This window comes from Hordeum vulgare, chromosome 7H (assembly GCF_904849725.1).
Source record: "Hordeum vulgare subsp. vulgare chromosome 7H, MorexV3_pseudomolecules_assembly, whole genome shotgun sequence".
NCBI classification, from domain to species: domain Eukaryota; kingdom Viridiplantae; phylum Streptophyta; class Magnoliopsida; order Poales; family Poaceae; genus Hordeum; species Hordeum vulgare.
The window spans coordinates 615,167,344-615,190,179 of NC_058524.1; the positions used below are offsets into that span (position 1 = coordinate 615,167,344).

Genomic DNA, 22,836 nt, shown 5'->3' on the forward strand with positions numbered 1-22,836 from the left:
CAGGAACGGAGAATACGTAACGGACATGGCACGATCCGAGACGTCGGATCGTGGGCTGTTACCGACTCGGACGTGGGTTCGGCCCACGTCTCTCCGCCCAGCCGCCTTTATAAGCAGGCTAATGCCTACCCTAGCCGTCACGAGAATCAGATCACATCTGCCTCACGTGTTTGTTCCCTTTGCTGCTGCTGTCGCTGGCGACTCCGTCCCGTTACCGCGTACACGGTCGACGGGAGAGCAGGCCTCCGAAACCCCGCCTCTCCGGTTCCTGTACGAGAGAGGGGCGATTAGATTTTTGAGGAGCGATCACGCGACTGCTCGCCTCCGTTCGTCTGCTTCGTCTACATCCGCGTCGTCCTCGTCATCGCCATGTCGTCACCATCCGAGGCCGATCGTCTCGCCCTTGAAGCTGAGAAGAAGAGGGCAGAGGATGCTGCTGCTGCTACGGCCGCGTCCAATGCCAACGCTGCTGCTACGGCCAACTGGCCTATTGAAGGGTATGACTCGTTTATCCTCATGTTCGTATTTATCCTAGCAATTCTACTTGCATTCATAGATGTATCAACTATATGCGTAGTATGTGCTAGGTTAGTTCAAGATCAGTACATCATTAGTCTAGTCAATGCCATGCTAGTTATTATCTCATGGATTAATACACTCGGAAAATTGCCTATTTACTCAACACACAGTAGCGGCGGCAAGAGCAGCAACCAGTAGCGGCAACAGCAAGCAGAGCAGCACGACAAGCAAGCTGTAGCAGCGACGGCGGCAGCTGCATGCAGCAGTAGTAGTAAGCAGCAACTAGCGACGCATCATCAGCCAGCAAACAGAGTAATAGCGGCAGCAGCAGAGCAAGCAGCAGCGGGCAGCGAGCGGCTAGGGGCGACCGGAGGCGATGGCAAAAGGCGACGGAACCGCGAAGAAGACAGGGGAAACGAGGAATCGACAGTGGAGTTCTTCGAGAGAGCTCAAGGTGGCTCGGTGGTAGTTTAGGAGCAGCAGATACGACAATCGACGAGCTTGAACGACGACGCTCGAAGGAAGGGGATGAGGTCGATCATGGTGATGTAAAGGCGCTGGGCTCGAATGCGACTATGTAGTCAAGGTAGAAGACGCATGAGGTGATCCTCGACAAGCTCCTAGTCAACGGGGAGCGAGGTGGCCGCGGGATCGAGGTCGGCCATGGCGACGTATCACGGGCGTGTGTTGCGGGGAAGAGAGAGGTGCGAGGGAGAGGAAGAAAGGGAGCTAGGGTTCGTCACGGGGTTTGCGGGCTTGCCCTTACAAGCGTCGGGGTGCGGCCAATGGTCGACACGTGAGCATGGCGGCCATGACGCCGTGGATGCCCTGCCACGATTTCCGTGCCTGCGTGTAGCAGGAGGTTGAGGATGATCCTAGTCGGGTTGGGCCTCCGTGTACACTTGAGGTCTAGTCCAACACTGGACAGGGTTTTATTTTCTATTTTCTTTTATTATTTCTGTTTCTTATTCTCTCATGGTTTTGCATTTTATTTTAATACTCCACCAAATAAATTTTGTTATTTATTAAACTTGGTACATAAATCAGATGTAATAAGGTTCATACACACTTATTCTCATGAAACAACGTAGACGAGTTTTTAGCTAAAGCATTTAAATGCAACAACAAATGCGATCAAGATGGCAACTAAGGTAACAATTGATCCAATAGTGATACCAAGCCTCTTTATTAAGGGTATATATTTTCTAATCCTTATAATCTTCAAACGCATTGCATCCATCTTGATCTTGTGATCATCGACGACATCGACAACGTACAACTCCAATATCATCTTCTCTTCTTCAACTCTTTTCAATTTTCCTTTCAAATCCTCGTTTTCTTTTTTAACTAAATTTAACTTCTCGACAATAGGGTCCGTTGAAATTTCCGGTTCAACTACCTCCTAGATAAAAATATCTATGTCAACTTCATGGGCATAATTGTCATAAACACGAAATGCAATAAATAGTTCAAAAGAGAATATACCACATCCGAATCGTAAACCGGACGAGGGCCGACGGGCACGAATATCATAACCATGGCATTATGTATAACAAACAATCATACAAGTAAGAAAATTATGCAAGTAACTATCTAAATCATACAAATAAGATATTTTTTGTAAAAAGGATAAGAACAAGGGGCTCACCAAGGTGATGCCGACGGCGACGGGACGGTGCGGACGATCGACGGTGCTTAGGACGGGGACGGCACTAAGTAAACTACACATACACATATGCAAACTAGCAAGTTAATCTGAGTTCAAATTGCATATAAATCAAATAAACTCTCACATAATTACTCACAAACTAAAATCTACAAATCACCATATACTTATAGAGCATTGTACGAGCCGATCCATCAATGGGAGATGAAAGGACAAAGTTGCTAACCTTTGTGAACACTTGAAGAGATGGGGGCCTCGAACCTTGACAAATCTTGACAAAAAGTGGAGGTTGAGCTCGAGCCAAGGGGGAGAAAAGAGAAGAGAATGGAGGAAACATAGCAATGTGCCCGGGCTAGACGAAGGGGTTTATATAGAAAAATCTTTAGTCTCAGTTTGTATCGACTAAAGGTCTACCTATAGTCCCGCTTTATGATACAAACCGGGATTCCGATTTGTGATCCAAACCGGGACTAAAGGGGCTAGTGGGGGCCCAGCCTGACACCAGACTGCCACCAACCTTTAGTCCCGGTTACCGGGACTATAGGTCCAGATTGAACCGGGACTAACGGTGCCCGTGCACCCCGACCGCTCCTAGCCGCTGGAACCAGGACTAATGTGACCATTAGTCCCGGTTCAAAATCAAACCGGGACTAAAGGGTCAAATGTAAGATATGTTTTCTACTAGTGATCCCTGATTGCAGACGCGTCCATCATCCTGGGAGAGGCAGGAAATGCATACCATTGGGCTTGCGCCCTTACCAAATTACCCGTATTATCTCGAATTATGACTCCAGTACCTCCCTGCCCCAAAGCTTCTACATATTTAGCATCGGTATAATCTTCTAAAAAAGATTAGCATCGGTATTTATTTTTAGGAAGCCTGCATCTGGGATTTGCGCAATGTGTTAATCGAGCTGTATGTGGTGTTAAGAAAACCATATGGAAGCTCAGTGGTGTCACCGTTTTGCCACTTACCTAGTTGTGGTAATTACTTGCTTCCGAGAAGTACTCAGCCTCATCCCGCTCCATCCTCGTGTGCAGGAGACACAATCTGAGATAGGCCACCGGCTTCGGACTACTGAATCATCCTGCTCTCATACGAGCAGCGAGTGAGGAATAGAGAGGAAGCAACATGCATGGCAAGTTGTTGACCTGAAAAAATGACATGCGTGATGATGGAGAGTCATCCCCGTGCGCAAGGAGATACATCATGAGAGTGGATCACATGGGAACGGAGGAGTGGTACCCAGTAGAGAGGTGACATGCTGAGAAGTTTGCTTTTTTTCTTTTCTTTTCAGGTGCGGTTGGGGCCGGTGGGTTTAGTTTAGCTCAAAAGAAGATCCAATGGCTCTTGTTGATCGGTTAACAGAAACTGGCATTCCTTCCTTTTCTATAGGATGTTGTTGCGATGTTTTCACTCTTCAAATCTTAATGGTTAATTCCTGGAACCAATCTCCTCTTTGACTGACAAACCTTGAACAGTAAAGAAGCTATCCATACCGAAGATAGAAAGCGCAATACTCCTATCTCTCTCCAAGACTAACAGTTTCATATTGAACCAAAAAGCGCCGCCAGTGTTTTGGTACACTGAAATGTTTGATCATATACACATTTACCCAAACCAAATATCAGAGAATAAATAATACTCCCTCTGTCAACTAATATAAAAGCGTTTCGATCACTACTACTGTAGTGATCGAAACGCTTTTATATTAGTTGACAGAGGGAGTACATTTGAATGTGTGAATCAGTTCAAGACAATCGTGCCAAGGTGGCACAATATATATCTTCTATTCATTACATACTGTGCACTAGTTAGAAAAGAGAGTAAACAGAAGATAATTCTTTGTTTAAGACCAGAGATGGTATGTGACCTTTCACTTCTGCTCCTTACTTCCTGTGAAAACATGCAGTCCCTCGGCACAATGAAAAATCACAAATAGAAATTGAAACCATAGACTTAACATAATAACCAGATTACAGTAATTGACTGAAACAGCTAGAGTGCATTAACTTATATAATTGAATGGCAGAGAAATCATTCAAGATTTAACGAAGGGTGCCTTATATGTAGCTACGTTATACACCACCAAAAGAACATCAGATGATCAGTTCGAGCAACCAAGCAAAGTCCTGAATCCTGAGACTAAGTAATGGAGTTGGTCAGCATGGTAAAGGATGTTCTTGTCAGTGCGCACCATGAATCCAAAATAACGAGTTGTTATATATATGTGTTATTAAGGATGTTGCCACTGGAAAATAAAACACAATATGCTGAGAGCAGATAGAAACCTAGTGGCCAATGAAATTCACACGAGACATCTAACTTCAGGTAGTCTAGAAACTATCAAAATAGATTGTTGCCATTGGCAAATAAAAGAATGCATGCTAATAGGAGAGACAAATTGCAAAGTACTTGATGCAGAGTTTGACTGGAACTAATAAAATTTGTGTCAAGCTCCAAGACATATAAATTCAGACAAGACAACTTCCGCTAACCTAGAAACTCAAATACCAATGCAAAACAAAAGGACATGATCTCCAATATAATAGAGAAGATTACAAAATGCAAAAGAGCAAATTAGGTAGGGTAAGACCACGCAAAAATATTGAATTGGTGCGCACCGACAAGAACATCCTTTCTCATGGCCATCGAAATATGAGGGCTGAGCACAAAAATTCATAAACATATAGCACACGTTTAGCTAGATAGTAATGAATGGGACACATGCACAACTAAACTCTATGGTTTTGCAGCAGTGCTCATGCTAATAATGCATGCCAAACATATGTACTCGCCGGAGTTATAGTAAACATTGCACTGCACGGAAGAATATGCCTTGACGATGTTCTAAATCTTTGCGCATCCATCATTACTTGCTGAGGTCTCCTCTGACAACTTCATTGTCGTCTTTTTAAGCATCGGCGCACATTGGATTATCAGTTTCAAGAGATCAACCTCCTGACCGTGTCCTTGATACCCTTTGATCTCCACTTCCTCTAGAGCGGACAAGGAGATAGTTTGAGATCTCCAGTTCCAAGGCTCACAAAAACAATCAAATGGGCATTCTTCTTCCACCTAAAACCAAATATTATTACACATATAGGTGAACTACTACACAATATATTCTTATTAAGGTATATAACTAAATCAGAGAATTACCGTTGATCTCTCTAGGATGACCTTAAGCCTCCGTATAGAACGACAGATTCGGGCCATCCCTAGGAGATGAAACACGAGCGCTCCAAAAGCATGTCCATTCGTTGTGAGATGTAGTTCCAGAACAGAAAACCTAGCAATCATGTGCTTCTCTATCTCCTCTGCAAAGGTATGCTCTTCCGTCCCCAAAACACTCGACGTCTGGAAAAACAATTTCACGGGATCAGATGTATATACATCATTCACATATTTAGTTTGGTCGAAGCTTTGAAGAGACGCACGTACGGCGTGGGCACAAATCTGCAGTGAAGGGAGACGTGCTTGTCCCTCCCCCGTCCGTAGCGTCACCTGATCAAGTCGCCAAAAACCAAACGCAAACACAACACGGGCCTTGCTGTACCCGCAGTCCCACATGACCTTCTCCGCCATTGGTGCCAAGACGGAGATGCTGGCGACACCCGAGGAGAGAAAGGACATGGTCAATTGCTTGAGCATGGGGGCGACGATGTCGATACGGTGCTTCCTTTGGTACAGGCCGACGATGATGAGCTCCTGCAGCGACGGCGAGCTGACCGTCAGGCCGCCCACGCCGACAATGCTGCGCAGCCGGAGCGTGCGCAAGCGCGGGCAGCAGGAGAGCAAGGGGTCGAGATAGGAGACCCGGACCCTGCCCGACAGAGACAGCGTCTGGAGCGCGGGGAAATCGACGCCGGCGGGCACGCGGAGGGTGATGAGATAGGTGTCCATGACGATGGAGGTGGTGCGGTGGAAGCAAGGCAGGTCGACGACGACTGAGCGGTCATCGGGCAAGCCCAATGTGGTGCGGAAGACGAACTCCTCCGGCGCGAGCCGCGCGGCGGCGCGCAGCAGCGAGTTGAAACCAGGGTCCTCGGCGTGGGGTTTGGTGCCGTCGGCGTCGGGGACGCGGATTTCGAGGAGGGAGACCGCGGGAGAGTCGACCCGGCCGAGCGCCGGTTCGAGCGAGGGGAGCGGAAGATCGTGGAAGACGATCTCGTGGAGGCGGGTCCAGAGGCCGCGCCACCTGCGGGAGAGGACGCCGGTGCGCGCGGCCTCGCGGGTACAGCGGAGGCGGGCGAGGACGAGGAGGAGCAGGTCGTCGGGGAGGGCGCTGATGCCATCCTCATCTGTCGGGGAGGAGGAACGGAGGCGACGACGCCGCCCCGATCTCCACTCCATTGAAGCTCTGCAAAGCGAAGCAAAACAAAAACCCTAAGTACTTGAGTAGCGAATTACGTAAGCTGCAGCCAATTACGTAGATGATGGACCTTCCCAAGAAAAAACATTATCATGGTGGTAGTCTGATTTGACAATAATTAGTTATTTTCTAAAAACATGATGAGACATATTGTTCTAAAAGATCACCTCTTATCTTGTTTTAAATAAGAGAAGGCAAAACCTTTTTTTAAAGTTCTCTCTCCTCCACCTCATCATTTATCATATGTGGTCCTTCTAAGATAGCACTATTGTACATGCCCTTAGAAAAGAAAAAAGTTCACCGGCGCTCGTCGTTTAGGCTAAGTAACGAGCTTACGTCTTCTGTCGACCACATGCGATCATAGCATAGTGTGGATCAGTAGTTTTTTTTTCTTTTTTTTGCGAGTGCATCCATAGGGTTTAGCTCTCATGTTTCCAGCAACACGGAGCGAGTCTTGTACAACACATGATCTGCTCACGGGATGGCACGAGCTTGTGGATACGTTCTAATCAAGAATGAAAGGGAGAAGAGAAATCTGAAAAGTCGTAAGTTGAGTATATTAGCAATATTTGATTAATTTAATTCACAAATAAATCATGAACATGACTTTGATAGAATTAATCACATAGATTCTGACCTAGATAAACACGTACCACGCATATAGTAGAAACATTTATGAACATGGCTACTACTGCTAAGACAGAAATAAGGAGTAGCGGGATAAACATCGTACACATTGATGAGCCAAAAGAAACGTAGTATTCCCTAGTTATAGCAGTGGAAGCCTTTCTTGTCAACAACCGCCTTGTCGGAAGCAAGTCGGTCGGCTTCGATGGCCATGACGGTGACGAAGGCGAGCAGTCGCATAGGAGACGCTCCTAAAAACCTAATCGTCCCTCTTTCGTACAGGATCCTAGAGAAATATGTGTGAGCTCGGCTCGGCTCATTCCCTTAACCCGCGGAGAAGGAATGCACGGAAACCATTTCTCTTCTCAAGCTCCAATGTCATGTGAAAGATAATCCCTTATAAGAAGGTCCAACTCTTTCTCCACTAACGGTGACTAAACTTTCCACCACATCCATTGTCATATGATCCATATGGGCCCTCAGAGATTTTTTCTGAAATTATTTGATTGGTCCAAGGCCCAGCCCTATATATCAACAACAAGGAACCCTCCTTTTTTCGTTATTCAATATTTACTATGGGTTTCTTATATTTCGCAAATTGTTATCTTGAATGTATCTTTATGGTTAATCGATAACTGGTGATGCTAGAGCTGTCAAGAAAGCATTGATTGCAGTATAAACCATCAATCGTTCGAAATCATCAATGAAGTGAGCCTATTACATCAAGTTATGTGTTGTCATGCGTTCATCGTCTCCTCTCGTCGGTGTGCGTGTGTTGATCATGATGAGCGGATTTTCGACAAGGGAAAATTTGGTTGGTGGCATAAACAATCCTGAATATTCAATGGCTGCCAATGAAACTTCACGAATTCGGTCCATGCCACTAGCACTAGCTTGCGTGGGAACTAGAGGTTGGGGCGCCACCCGTGGCGCCGCCTGAGAAGAAGTTGGGCGGTGCCAAGTGGAAGGCGCCCCTTCTACTCTCTTATTTGTACCAAGCACACACCTCTGCCTTCACACATGCACATGAAACTGATCTGGATAATTCTAAAAACAAACAGATGCTAGCAGAATGATCGGGCCGGTGAGTCATGTCTCCCTATAATTGTGAGCTGCTACAACATCTTCAACACTGAAAAAATGAATTTTCAGGAGGTGATGATTCATCTAGAGAGAGCAACATACATCAATATGAAAAGAATAATATCAGTACACACTCTGATACGATCTCGACGACAAGACCCCCCTCCTTGAGCTTCATCAGAAATGCATGTTACTTTGTTTGCCCTTCATACGGAGGCCTTGCTTCTTCTAACCGGCTAGATATGAAGCTGATTAATTGGATTGATATGAGTACCTACAAACACATGAACGAGTACATAGTTATGTTGTCTTTTTTAATGAAATACAAGATAAGAACCAATCAACTTGAAGTAACATTGTATCACTTGTTAATGAAATATAATTCATGCTAACCATATAGTTAGAACAAGTCATTAACAAAAGGATAAGAACCAACACAATTTTGGTATTTGACTCTTCTGATTTCAGAGAAAGCGCATAACTACTATGGAAACTGAGTAGTACAAGCGCTGAAGTTTCTCCTCGGTCCTTTAAATAGGACTATCAATATGTGACAATGCAAAAAAGGCATCTTGGTTAGCAAATACTACAATAATTAAGGGAGCTATTCATCCAACATATATAAAATGAGCTGCGGTCTTGAAATAAACTACTAAACAACAAAGAATGGGCTATGAACAGTACATTAAATTCATAATTTCACCATTTTGTGCTTTACTCCTACACCAAATCACACATCAGCAAGCGGAGTAACAATCATTGTATCTCAACCGAATTAGAATACAAAAAACCTACAACTTCAGTGCCCATTAGATAGATATACTTAAAAAGTTATCAAGAGCATACATTTAACCTTTGAACCATCATATAAATGAGGTAGATGAGATCCATGTCTAGAGATGTGGACACTGAACGAATCCAAATGGAAGTTGTAAACTTCTCTCCTTCAGAAACCAGTGGGAACCTGAGAGCTAGGATCCTCTAATTAACTGTTCGTACTGCCTTTTCGACATGAAGATCACAAGCACAAGGTAGCGCACAGAACAATATTAATCCATATAGAATAAAGAAACCAAGAAATTTAGAAAGAGGAAAAAATAACCTCATTCCATTCAGCTACATCGTCATGTTACACATCATATAATTTGCAGATTTAGACATAAAATATGGACTCGTAAAATTATCGCATCTTTCTGATAATGGTGGAATCCCTACACAACCAACACACGACATGCATCAGTTAAAAGGACACAAAATCATCCCAGATCAATAAAATGCGCGAACAAACCCATAGGGCGACCGATTCTAATAGGTACAGTAATAAATAAGCAACATCACCCCTCTCTCTTCGTACATCCATTAGCATCAAAAAAATCTCTCCTACTCTTTGACTTTTCAGCCGCATACACATTAGCAGCAAGAACATCACCTGAATCTTTGCCAACTCATCTCCTCTAATCTCTTAGATTCCTCCCCCATCGCAATAGCTAGTCCAGCACTTCATTTCCTACCTCTCTCTTTTCACAAACAAATGAACACTTGTAAGTTGTAACAAAAAAGAAATCTTGGAGGAATAGTCAGAGAAAAACCTTAACCGGTTGCAAGTAAAACTTCAGGAACTGCAAGCTCGTAGCACTCGTCCACCTATAGAGGAAAAGGGGAGCAAACAATCAGTATAGGCATACCATCAAACACCTGGAATGCAGAAGGGGAACACCTCGTGACAACATCCAACCTCTCCTACCATATCTCGCCGCTGCTGAATAGGACATGAACACCAATGACCTGCAGATGAGGTGGTCATAGCATAGTGAGGAAACCCACATCAAGAAGGTCGACCGGATTGCTCCATCGGCCATCGCCAGGTGCATGAGGAGTCACCGCCTCCGCCTCCGGGAAGATGCTCATGTGCCATGCCACTGTCAGTGCCATGAGTGGATGTCCCTGCTGCTGCCACATACGCGGCCAAGGCTGGAGGCATTGACGATGCGTGCACCCATCCTTGAGTTTCTTGGGCACCTTGGCGACGGCCTCATCGGCAGGTACGTTCTGCACTGCCACTAGGCCGAGGCTCTCACGTCATCCGCTGGAAGAAGCTTCCCCCCCACCCCCACCATGCCCAGACACCCTAGCGGCTAGTGGCTAGCGGCACCAGCAAGATCTCCGCACTCATGCCTTGAGGACGCCGTCCCTTTGCCAGCGGATGAGATAAAGTGGAAGAAAGGAGGTGGCGTGCATCGGGAGGGAAGGGGCTGGGGCAGGCGTACATGGGGAAGGAATACCCGAGTCTCTCTCTCAATATATGATTGCATGCATCATCGACAAGCAAATCGAGAGTGACCGGACAAACATTGTGCCTATGTCAACGTGGACACAACCAGCGAGCGCCATTCTCGCGTTGCTTATTGTATTGAACTCTCTCAATATATGATTGCAGGCAGCATCAACAAGCAAATCGGGAATGACCGGACATACAGTGTGTCTATGTCAACATGGACACAACCAGCGAGCGCCATTCTCGGGTAGCTTATTGTATTGGATTGGCTACATGCCCTTGCGCTCGGTCTCATCCACTTGCCATTAGGTGGCCATGTCCTTTGGCCCGTTTCCACGTCCGTGGAACCCACTTCAATCTTTACCTATTAATAAAGCACCTATTGCTTCTGTGGTACGTCATTAAAATTGCCCTAATGTTGTATTAAATTACCCACTATGCCACCCATAAGTGCAGAAAACGATTCAATTTTCGAATCTGTCAAAGTCACCGTCCGTATCAGTACTTAAAAGACGGGGCGAGACCTTCGAAAGCAACAACAGCTAGCTTGGCCTATTGGCTTTAGTGCCGCTACTCCATCCAGGAATCCCAGGTTCGATTCCTGAACAACACCTTTTTCATCGGATTTTCTGTTTTATTATTTCAATTTGTTTGTTGCCTTCTTTTAATTAATTCGGAACTTTTCAAAATTCCAAATTTAAAAGTTTCGAGTTTTGAAAAACTGTTTGCATATTATAAAAGAATCCACAATTTTCAAAAATATATTCTTTTATTTAATTCGGAACTTTTCAACATTCCAATTTTAAAAGTTTCGAGTTTTGATTTTTTTTGCATATTATAAAAGAATCCACAATTTTCAAAAATATATTTAGAAAATATAGAACGTTCATGATTTGAAAATGATCATGTATTCAAAACATAGAAAAAATGTTCAGGAAATCATAAAATGTCTAGAAATTCAAAAGAAGGATCAGGAAATCATAAATTGTTTGCGGAATTCAAAATTGTTTATGATTTTCAAAAAACAGTTTGCATATTATAAAATAATTCAAAATTTCGACAAATATATTCTGGAAAATATAAAATGTTTCTTATTTCAATTTATTTTTCTTCTATAAATTAATTCAGAATTTTTCAAAATTCTGTATTTAAAAGGTTTTAAGTTTTGGAAAAACGAATCATGAAATCATAAAATGTTTGGTAATTTAAATAAACTTTCAGGAAAACATAAAATGTTCACGGACTAAAAAATGTTGATGATTTTAAAGAATTGTTCCGATATCGTAAAAGAATTCACAATTTCGAAAAATATATTCATCCAATATAAAACATTCAAGATTTTGAAAATGATGATGTATTCAAAACATATCCATGAATTCAAAGAAAATGTGTGTGAAATTTTATAAAATGTTACAAAATTTGATAACATGGACACCGGGGCCATCATCAACGAAGGATGGCAAAAAAAAGTGATAATATGATGGGCCATCGTGGTAAATTAGAAAAATAGAGAACACTCATATGTGAGGATATTGAGCCATACTTATTTGGCTACGACGTAATATTTTTATTTACCGTTGCAATGCACGGGACTGTAAACCAAATAGAGTGCATTTAATACTGCATGACAGAATAGCCTTTTTACAACACGCAATCATACCCCCCCAATTTCTAGTCGTTGATGAACATACGATCTCCAACAGCTCCTCCTCGACCATCATGTTTACCTAAGGAAAGCAATGGCATTTGCACCATCTACGGGGCTATTCTTCCTTTTCCTCCAGGCTCACACCTATAAAGCGGATTCAGACCTGCAAATGCACTTGCAAGCTTAAGGCCTTTGCATAGCTCCTCCAGAATGATAGACCCAGCACCACTGGCATGCTTCTTAGGCATAACATTCAATGTCACTGAGGATTCGAACTGCGTGCTCTGCAACCTAGAAGAACTGAAAACCAGGGATTGTCTTTTCTGGAGCTGCCCCTTAACCACCTTATATGTGGAGTGCCGTTGAACTGTTTATATGTGGACACCAACTCAGGTACACATAATCTCCTTTGATTGGCCATGACCCACTTCCCCCTTGATTGCCTCCCCCAACCCCAACCCCTTGCGGTCACTCTATGTTGACCGTGTAGATACCTTCTTGTAAGGTTTAATACAAAGGAAATAAGGAAGGGTTACAACGAAGAAATAAAGGAAAAACGGACACGAGGTGACAGAAAAAGGAAAATGATGCGCACGGTAAAAGAAATGAAGGGGGCTGAACGAATACATATTAAAATAATTGATGCACAGATACTTTGAACTTTTTAGCTTCGTGGAAAAGATGGAGAAAAAAAATTCAAAAATCAAAATGTGTTTTATAATGGTAAAAAAGTCACACAATGTTGCTTGGTGTGCATGGAGATCTTTATTAACAATATGTTGTCTATACATCCGTTGCAACGCACGAACCCTTTTGGTAGTTTTTTCCAACTGTCTAGGCATATATATATTTTTTGTACACCCGGTGCAACACACGGGTCCTTTTACTAGTCACAACAAACGAGGAGACCCGATAGGTGGCCAATTTTCTCCTCGTGTTAGCTGGCTCACGCTTTTTTAACCATAGACTGATATTTCAAGATCTGGTGAACACATAATGTGGCGAATCACCTACTCGCATAGCATGCATTCAAATTATTTAGATATATATGCCAATCTTTTGTAGAACATCGTATCATAAAAGTATATATTCATGGATATATAACATCATGAATTAGGGGTAAACAATTGAAGAATTACTGTTGGTGAAGTTTCTCCAAATTTGATCTCTGTGAACATGCAAAGGGGAGGCTCACCTGCCGGAGATGGAGGAGGGCACCGGAGGCGGGGAGGAGCGACGCGGGATGAGCGGCCGGAGACGGAGGACGACATCGGAGGCGGGGAGGAGCGGTGCCGACGCGGGCTCGGGCCGCGGTGGCGCTTGGAAGATCGAGCGGGTGGGGATTGAGGCAGGCGCCCACGGAGGAGTGGCGGCGCTGCCGGCGCTTGGAGCAGACCGACCGGACGGCGACATCGAGGGCGCATGGGTCGCCGGCGAAAATGTGCAGCCTGACGGCGTCACGGTGGAGAGGGCAGCGGCGGTCTGCTCTGTGTTCTTTGTGAAAATGGTGGTTGATTGGGAAGGGGAGAAGGTTGCGGTTATATGCCAGGGACCTTTAGTCCCGGTTTGTGGATCTAACCGGGACTAAAGACTCTTTAGTCTTGGCTCCAGCCACCAACTGGGACTAAAGGTGGGGCGCCCGGCCCACTGGCAGGCACCTTTAGTCCCTGTTGTAGACACCAACCAGGATTAAAGGTCTATTTTCTACGACCCAAATTCTACGCGGGAAGGGACCTTTAGTCCCGGTTGCCGGGACTAAAAGCCTATTTTTTATTTTTTATTGTTTTTGTTTTTATAAACAAGACAATTTTTATTTTTAAATTTGAAATAACTGTTAGACTATTTATAGATTTTGAATAAATCTTTTTGGTTTAGGTCAAAAAAACTAAAAAATTATATTAGTGCTAGTAATTTTCAAATTTACATATTTTAATTTGATTTTTTTTGAAATTTGTGTGAATCCCTAGTTTGTGAATAACTTCACTTTAAAATAGATTTTTTGGTCATTCTTTTATATGATGTTTAATATTAGTGTGTATTATAATTATATTAAATTGGTAATTTTTAGGTTATTAAAAAATGAAATGCTTTGTAAGAGATGAGTACTTGTCCGGAACCCTCATACTTCGAAAGAAAAAGTTTAGTTTGTACACGAAGTGCATCCTGTTTTTGCCGTAACACTCTCAACTTTTTAGCGCATTCCCTATGGGTGAAATGATGATACCATGCCAAGTTTCAGCCTTTTCAGAGTTCATTTGTAGCGTTTTTCAATTTCAGGGCCATTTAGCTAAAACAATCATTAAATGCATGGAAAATAGAAAATGAGGTGAGAAAGGGTTGACAATTTATGAGGTGGCTTTGAATGATGCATATTGACAACGGAAAAAGTTTGGAGTTGAAATAAGATTAAAAAAGCGAAGTGCCTTTATAAGAGACGAGTATTCGTCCGGAACCCTGATATTTCCAAAAGGATTGTCCAGTTTGCACACCAAGTTCATCCTATTTTTTCCGTAACCCTCCCAACTTTTTAGCTCATGCCATGTGGGTGAAATGATGATACCATGCCAAGTTTCAGCCTTTTCAGAGTTCATTTGTAGCATTTTTCAATTTCAGGGTCATTTAGCTAAAAGAAAATCATTAATTGCATGAAAAATAGCAAATGAGGTGAGAAAAGGGTTGAAAATTTATGAGGTGCCTTTGAATGATGCATATTTAGGGTACAAAAAGTCTGGAGTTGAAATAAGATTAAAAAATGAAATGCCTTTGTGAGAGATGAGTATTCGTTCGGAACCGTGATACTTCGAAAGGGATTGTCCAGTTTGTACACAAAGTGCATCCTGTTTTTGCCATAACCCTGTCAACTTTTTAGCACATGCCATGTGGATGAAATGATGATACCATGCCAAGTTTCAGCCTTTTCAGAGTTCATTTGTACCGCTTTTCAATTTGAGGGTCATTTAGCTTAAAAAATCGTTTAATGCATGAAAAATAGCAAATGAGGTGAGAAAGGGTTGAAAATTTATGAGGTGGCTTTGAATGATGCATATTGAGGACACAAAAAGACTGAAGTTGAAATAAGATTAAAAAAAATAAAATGCCTTTGTAAGAGATGAGTATTTATCCGGAACTGTGATACTTCGAAAGGGTTTGTCCAGTTTATACAGGAAGTGCATCCTGTTTTTTCTATAACCCTTACAACTATTTAGCTCATGCCATGTGGGTGAAATGATGGTACCATGCCAAGTTTCAGCCTTTTTAGAGTTCATTTATAGCGCTTTTCAATTTCAGGGTCATTTAGCTAAAAAATCATTAAATGCATGAAAAGTACTACCTCCGTCACAGTTTAGAAGGCACACACGTGTACCTAGATCGTTAATTTGACTTATATAAAATCTATTGTTTAATATGATAGTTATATCATTAGAAAATAGAAAATCTAAAGTTTTTAATGATATATTTTTTGTAATATATATTTGTCAGAATCGAGCATTTTACCGTGAGGACGCTACAGACGGCAAAGAGCGAATTACACTCGGCAAATTTTTTGCCGTCAGTCAATGACGGCAAATAATGTCGTCAGACCATGTGCCCGCAAAGGGTGTCTTTGCCGTCAGCGACCGGGACAACAGACGGTAAAATGTTTGCCGTCAGTGGAATTATGTTGCCGTCAGCTACTTTGATAGACGGCAAAAAAATGGTCAGAAGACAGAATGGCCTAGCTAACGGACGACGTTAGCCTTTTTTACCGTCTTCCTAACCTATACATGACAGCAAAATATGACATTTTTTTTACGTCTTCCTAACCTATACATGACAGCAAAATATGCCACATTTTTTGCCGTCTGCGGAACCTGTACATGACAGCAAAATATGCCAAACTTTTACCGTCTTCTAAAGTTACACAAGACGGCAAACCACATGTTGGGGGCGCCACATTTATTTGCCGTCATGAACATGACAGCAAAGAGCATAAATATATAATGTATATATATAACATAATCTATACAACATATATATAAAACATAATCCATACAACATAAATATATATAACATAATCCATAGAGCATATATATACATATATAACATAGCACATCCATAATCCATACAACATATATATAAATATATAACAAAATCCATACAACATATATATAAATATAACATAATCCATAGAGCATATATATAACATCCATAATCCATACATATAACACATTCATAATCCATACATCGTATATATAACATCCTTAATCCATACATCATATATATAACATCCTTAATCCATACAACATATAACACATCCATAATCCATACAACATATAGCACATCCATGTATATATAGCATAATCCATAGCACATCCATGTATATATAGCATAATCCATAGCACATCTATGTCATAATATTTGACATTACTACATAAAATTTGGCATTACGATAAATGTCTTCATGTCAATATCGTAGTCCAAAGAACATCCATACGACAACCTATAAAATGAAGTCATGCACATATGTCAGATTTTGGCACACAATAAATAAAGATTTTCATGTCCATAACAACAAAATAAGGTGCGCTAAATCATTTGTACCTAAATGAAATTTGTCGCCAGTCAATAGTTATAGATTCACACAAAGAGTCCTGATTTTTTTTCACTAGCTAGATGCCTGATGAAATTCCCGTTGGAGCCACTACCAAAGATACGAGGTAAAGTATAATGACCTGATTATCATGTCTGGGAGTTATAGCCATAGTATATTTTGAGACTTATCAGATTGGTCCAAGTCTGACAGTCTGGTTATGCCTATAGAAATACTACAGACTTGTAGAACCAAGGGAAAACGATTTCGTCAAAAGACTAGTTATTGTCTGCTATCTTTCTAACTTAAATATAAAAATGGAAAAGCCATAAGATAGGATACCACTATTCTTCTTTACATCAATTTCAATCACCAGCTAACATCATATACCTATTATTTGCTACATATGACACCTATGTCTGATGTTGCTGGATTAATACATATATTTTAGTTCAACAACATGTGAAGCATATATCATATTATCAAAGCTGTACGATTCAGATTACGGTTGAGATTAAGTAATACAAGTTAGGGAAAAAATGAGCTGTACGGTTCAGATTAACTATTATCAAAGCTGTACGGTTCAGAAACGAGCCGTACATCTAATGATGGGACCAAGTTATTACGGTTCAGATTAACTAATACAAGTTACGAAAAAATTAAAAGAGATGCCTTCAAATATATATATCTCCAGCATTTCTTTCTTTCCCAGTTAAAAAAACGACCTGAAGCAATCATATTCTCTCCCGCAATCTCCCTCCCTTGATCCATGGTTGTCCTCATATTCTGTTCAGAAAGAGATCCACGTCTCTCTCGAATTGGAGCAAGTAATTTCGGCATGTATGCCTCTATGGATCTCTCAGGTTTCTCTCCCTCCCTCCCTCTCTCTCTCTCTCTCTCTCTCAAACTCTCATCTCTTTCTCAAACTCTCCATATGAAAACAGATCCGTGTCTCTCCCAATTTTCAACCTGGAAGAGGGGAGTGGGGATATGGATCTCCAGCGCTCAACCTATCACATTAATATTATTTTTCGCATCTACATCAGGTTCATGTTCTAGCACTCATTTATTCTGAATTTCTTTTTGCAGGTTCAGGACTTAAGATTTAGATTTAGTTGTTGCAATCGTGCCTGCTACCTAAGCATATGATAGCGATGGAAAAGTAAAATCGGTGTTCCCTACCCCGCCAAAAACAATGACATGATATTAACAATTAGAGCATATTAACAATTTTGCTATGTCATTCTATGGGTTCAAATGGGTCAAATACATAGCTTCAAGTGGTCTCTAAATCATGAAGATCTCAAGTGGTCTCTACTTGTAAATGAGATATGGAGGCACTAACCATAGCAGATCTCAAAGATGCGTAGAACCATCAATTCATATGTATGGCAGTATACTTGAGTTGATCGAATATGACGAGAAAGCTTACCTTGTTTAAATAATTCAGCTACACTAAACAACATATAATCACAAGTTTGGATGTAGACAAATTGGTTCACTCCATTAAATGAGAGCTTTAAAGCATTGGCCACTGCCTTAACACTGATAACCTGTTCCAAATATAGTACTTCATCAGGGCATTATAAATCAATTTGAACAACTCATGTCCTGGTATGATGTATTGCAAACCTACCGTAAGAGACCCGAATAGTGAACATATTGCAACATATGCGAGCATTTTCCTTTGCTCGGTATGGTGAACAACCCAGAACATTAAAACAAGTGCAAGAGCTACAACCAAGCAAGAATAGACTATGAAACCTGCCAGCACCGATTATAGTTGCATGTCAAAAATGGATTTGATAACATAAATATTTTACTGAAAAAGTGGGATCGAAAACATAACCACAAACATAAAGAATGTTGCACAAAGGGAAACAACTTCCCTCAGATACTTTCTTGGTGGTGTAACACCATATAGTTTTTATGGAAGTATCACACAAATATAGTGCATATATACATATATGGTATTAACTCTAGTAGAATGACACAACATGTCTTGTCCACAAAACAAGCAAAGAAATTGAACTGTTAACTTTGGAACCGATTCCTGTATGTAGCATTTTATGTTTTTAAAGCCAAATCAGTAGCACTAGAGCACTGTCATCCATTAAAAGAATGAGCAATAGCAAACACTATAAGGGAACAAGCACAAAACGAGTGGCTAACAGAAGGATATATTTTTTGTCGAATAATGTAGCCAAGATATTTCTGAGCCCTACTTGGGAAAAATATGGAACTAACTGGAAAACTCTGGTGAGAATTAGAAAATATTACTGCATCTATTGTTTACCGAACAATGCGTTTCAAACAACCACTGATGGTAAATTGGTTATAAAGCAAAGTATATTATTAAGGACACATGGTCACAATGAACATTCGTTCAAAGGGAAAACTATGAGAAATGGCAGCAAGAACTATTTAAGGACTTGAAAAGAGATACCTGGTTCAGTTGCAAGTTGCCATATTTCGCTAACTGAATCAATCTTTCTTTCCATTGGGGCATGCAACACTATATCAACTGAACCAACAACACACAATGCACAACCAACCACGCCAAACATATGCAACCTCTCATTCAAAATGAAGTGTGCTAGCACTGCGCTGCACGAACGAAAGAGAATTAAGGAAACATTCTATTATCAGTTCACCAGAATTATGGCTTAGGAAGGATGGCATGTGGAAAACCTAAATATGATGCTCAATGCTCCAAGAGGAGTAACAAGTATTGCTGGAGCAAATGCATATGCTGCAAAATTGGCCACCTCATCCAGAATCACTGCAAGAAATAATAGAGAGCGATAAACATTACTTCAAGCCTACATCATATCATTAGAAAATGTTGTTCATTCCAAATAAAACTATAGTGAAACTAGGCTCCTGTGTTCTAGTATTGTAAGGAGGTGACCATCCTTCTTCTCATCAATGGTACAAGCACGGACACTATCCTCACCTGATATCTAATGCCCGACGTAAAATCTACCAAAATATACATCTATTCGAAGATATTTGTGTGGCAACAAAACTCAGTTTTTTTGTGGGGTGTTGCCCCACAAAGAAAAGAAAATTGGGTTAGTATCTCTATTGAGTGCCTTTGCTGTAACGCCACCACATAAAGAAACAACTCAGTGTAAGTGATACTTACTAGTTACCATTCCTATCCACCATAACGGTTCATATAAGTATGAGTAGCCTCCAGAACCTATAAATCATGAGGGTAAAAAGCGTAGATTAATTATTAATGGATTAAAGCAGTACAAATATTAAAACTTTATCTTTCATCTTGTCTGCGATGAAAAAACATTGAAACAAATATAGGAGAGAGGCACAACCTGCTCTTACCCCAACGTCCCCAGCTTTCTTCAGGCCAATCTTCTTGATCACAAAGCTAGATCCAATAAAAGCACTCGATGATGTGGCTAAGGCGAAGCCCCTTAAATTGTCCAGAGACATCACCATGTTTGGCAGTCTATTGGCAATCAACTACAAAATTCAAGTCCTATCCTACATGAGAAATAAGTTTACATTTAGTACACCATTTATAAATTTTCAAATTCAACATATTCAATGGAACACCAGGACCTTGGGTTGCTTTTAGTTGGGCTTTTCAGGAACAGGTCCCTATGGGAATGTAGAAGAACACGATGATATATTATGAGAATTAAAATAGTATGTGCCTAAAAAGTCTTAACATTATAAGTGAAATAATCAGAAACTAGACTATCACAAAAATTGCAACACTACGATGGCAATACAAGAACAATACGCAACCTGCTACTGATAGAGAACCTGTCATCCTCCATCGATTTCATACGCAACCAAATAAGTACAGAGTTATCTTATGTTATTTCAAGGTAGAACCAAGGAGATTATTAAATTATTTCCTCCTTTATGAACAGAACACGCAGAAAACTGTTTTTCCGTGCAAAAAAAAGGTATGTTGATTATCTAGGATTCTCCTGAAGGATATCTATCTACTATTCTATCACTCCTTTGAAGTTATTTCTTTTACTCAGTGATTCTGCTGTATATCAAATTATTTTTTAATTCTAGTAGTTCTTACTTAGTATATTTTAATGTTCTCTTACATAAATTGAAACAAACATAATCATAAGATAGTTACAACACAGAAAAGGATAGTAAAAAACAATTAAGGGATACATGTAATGTGTAACACCACATGTAAGACTGAACTGATAAACCTACAGAATTGATTTAACCTACAGAATTCAAAGTTAGAAACAAACTGAAAATAAAACAAAAGAAAACATACTAAAAGTTAAGAACATTTTCAAAAGAACATGGGACTATAACTTTGTAATCTAGATGTCCAAATAAGGTTTTCATCTTACCCTGGCTCTTTTGTTCCAATCAAGAACGCGACAACAAAACAACATCCGATGGAAATGGCCGTATAAGCAATCCAACGATACTGAGCAAAAGGATTTGAGAAATTTAGGATAAAAACAAGAACTCAGATAAATGATACTTTCTCCATTCACATATACAAGATGTTTTGGATATTTCAATATGGACTATATACGGACTGAAATGAGTGAATAAACACACTAAAACGTGTCTATATACATCCGATTCAGAAAAAAAGTTCGAACATCTTATATATGTTAACGGAGGGAGTACTATCTAGTATGTATTACTTAACACAAGAAAGTACTTGAACTAATACACTCACTGACTGCATTAGAGTAAATATCAATAAAGTAATGCCATACACACTACAGGAATCAGCTATAGCAATATCAACAAAGCAATGCCATACACACTACAGGAATTAGAGGTCCGACGACGACGACTGGGAGGTGTGGTGGAGGGAGGCCTACCGGAGGCGTCAGCCGGGGAGGGCACTAGCGGTGCTGGAGGGAGGCCCGACCGGTGGTTCGACCTACACTCCCGCTTGGTGGCGACCGGAGACAGGCACGGAGGGCGGCCTACCCTCCCGCCATGTCGCGCAGATGGACGACGGCGGTCGGGGAGGGCACCGGCGGCGTCAGCCGGGGAGGGCACTGGCGGGAGGACCGACCGGAGGTGTGGTGGAGGGAGGCCCGACCGGAGGTGGCCTACCCTCCCGCCATGTCGCGCAGACGGACGAGGGCGGCCTGGGAGGGCACCGGCGGCGGCGGCCGGGGAGGGCACCGGCGACGGCGGCTGTGAACCCTAGATATTTTCACCAGAGGGAGGGAACCACCAGTCGCGAGAGGGAGGGGCTGGTGCGCTCATTGTTTTTTTATCTGGTGTGTTCTTTTTCCACTCGCGGAGGTAGGCCACCTGTGTTTTTAGTCTTTGCCGTCTTCATAACGACGTACGTGACGACAAAGATTAATTTTTGTCGTCTTCTCTTGCTAATCCAAGACGGCAAAACTGCCTGCCGTTTGGGTCAGTTAACAGGAACGTGGACATCTTTGTTTGCCGTCATCCATAGCATAAGTAGACAGCAAAAATCATGCCTTTGCCGTCATCTATCCATATAGTTGACGACAAAACTATTTTTTGCCGTGTGGTTTTTTTTGCCGTATGCTTTTCATGATTTTTGGCGATAGTAGCTCTTTGCCGTGTGCCCATGACGGCAAACTTCTGCCCCGACGATTTGCTGACGGCAAGATTATACCTATCATCAAAATAGCTGATTCCTGTAGTGTAAGTTGGTCAAATTGATGACCTAGGTACACGTGCCGGACTTATAAACTGAAATGGAGGGAGTAGCAAATGAGGTGAGAAAGGTTGAAAATTTATGAGGTAGCTTTGAATGATGCATATTGAAGGCACAAAAAGTCTGGAGTTGAAATAAGATTAAAAAAATAAAATGCCTTTGTAAGAGATGAGTATTCGTTCAGAACCCTGATATTTTCAAAGGGATTGTTCAGTTTGTACAAGAAGTGCATCATGTTTTTGCCGTAACCCTGCTAACTTTTTAGCACATGCCATGTGGGTGCAATGATGATACCATGCCAAGTTTCGGCCTTTTCAGAATTCATTTGTAGTGCTTTTTAATTTCAGGGTCATTTAGCTAAAAAATCATTAAATGCATGGAAAATAGCAAATAAGGTGAGA

The 22,836-nt window shown here is 41.5% G+C and overlaps 1 protein-coding gene and 1 pseudogene across 1 annotated transcript; both read right to left on the reverse strand.

Annotated features, from left to right (window-relative positions):
• Nucleotides 1-5,336: 5,336 nt before the first annotated feature.
• Nucleotides 5,337-6,542, reverse strand: LOC123409530 (F-box/LRR-repeat protein At5g35995-like). Its single transcript, XM_045102400.1, has one exon. The coding sequence runs from the start codon at nucleotides 6,540-6,542 to the stop codon at nucleotides 5,337-5,339; it is 1,206 nt and encodes a 401-aa protein (XP_044958335.1).
• Nucleotides 6,543-9,861: 3,319 nt separating this feature from the next.
• On the reverse strand, nucleotides 9,862-20,238 carry LOC123409531 (annotated as a pseudogene).
• Nucleotides 20,239-22,836: the final 2,598 nt, after the last annotated feature.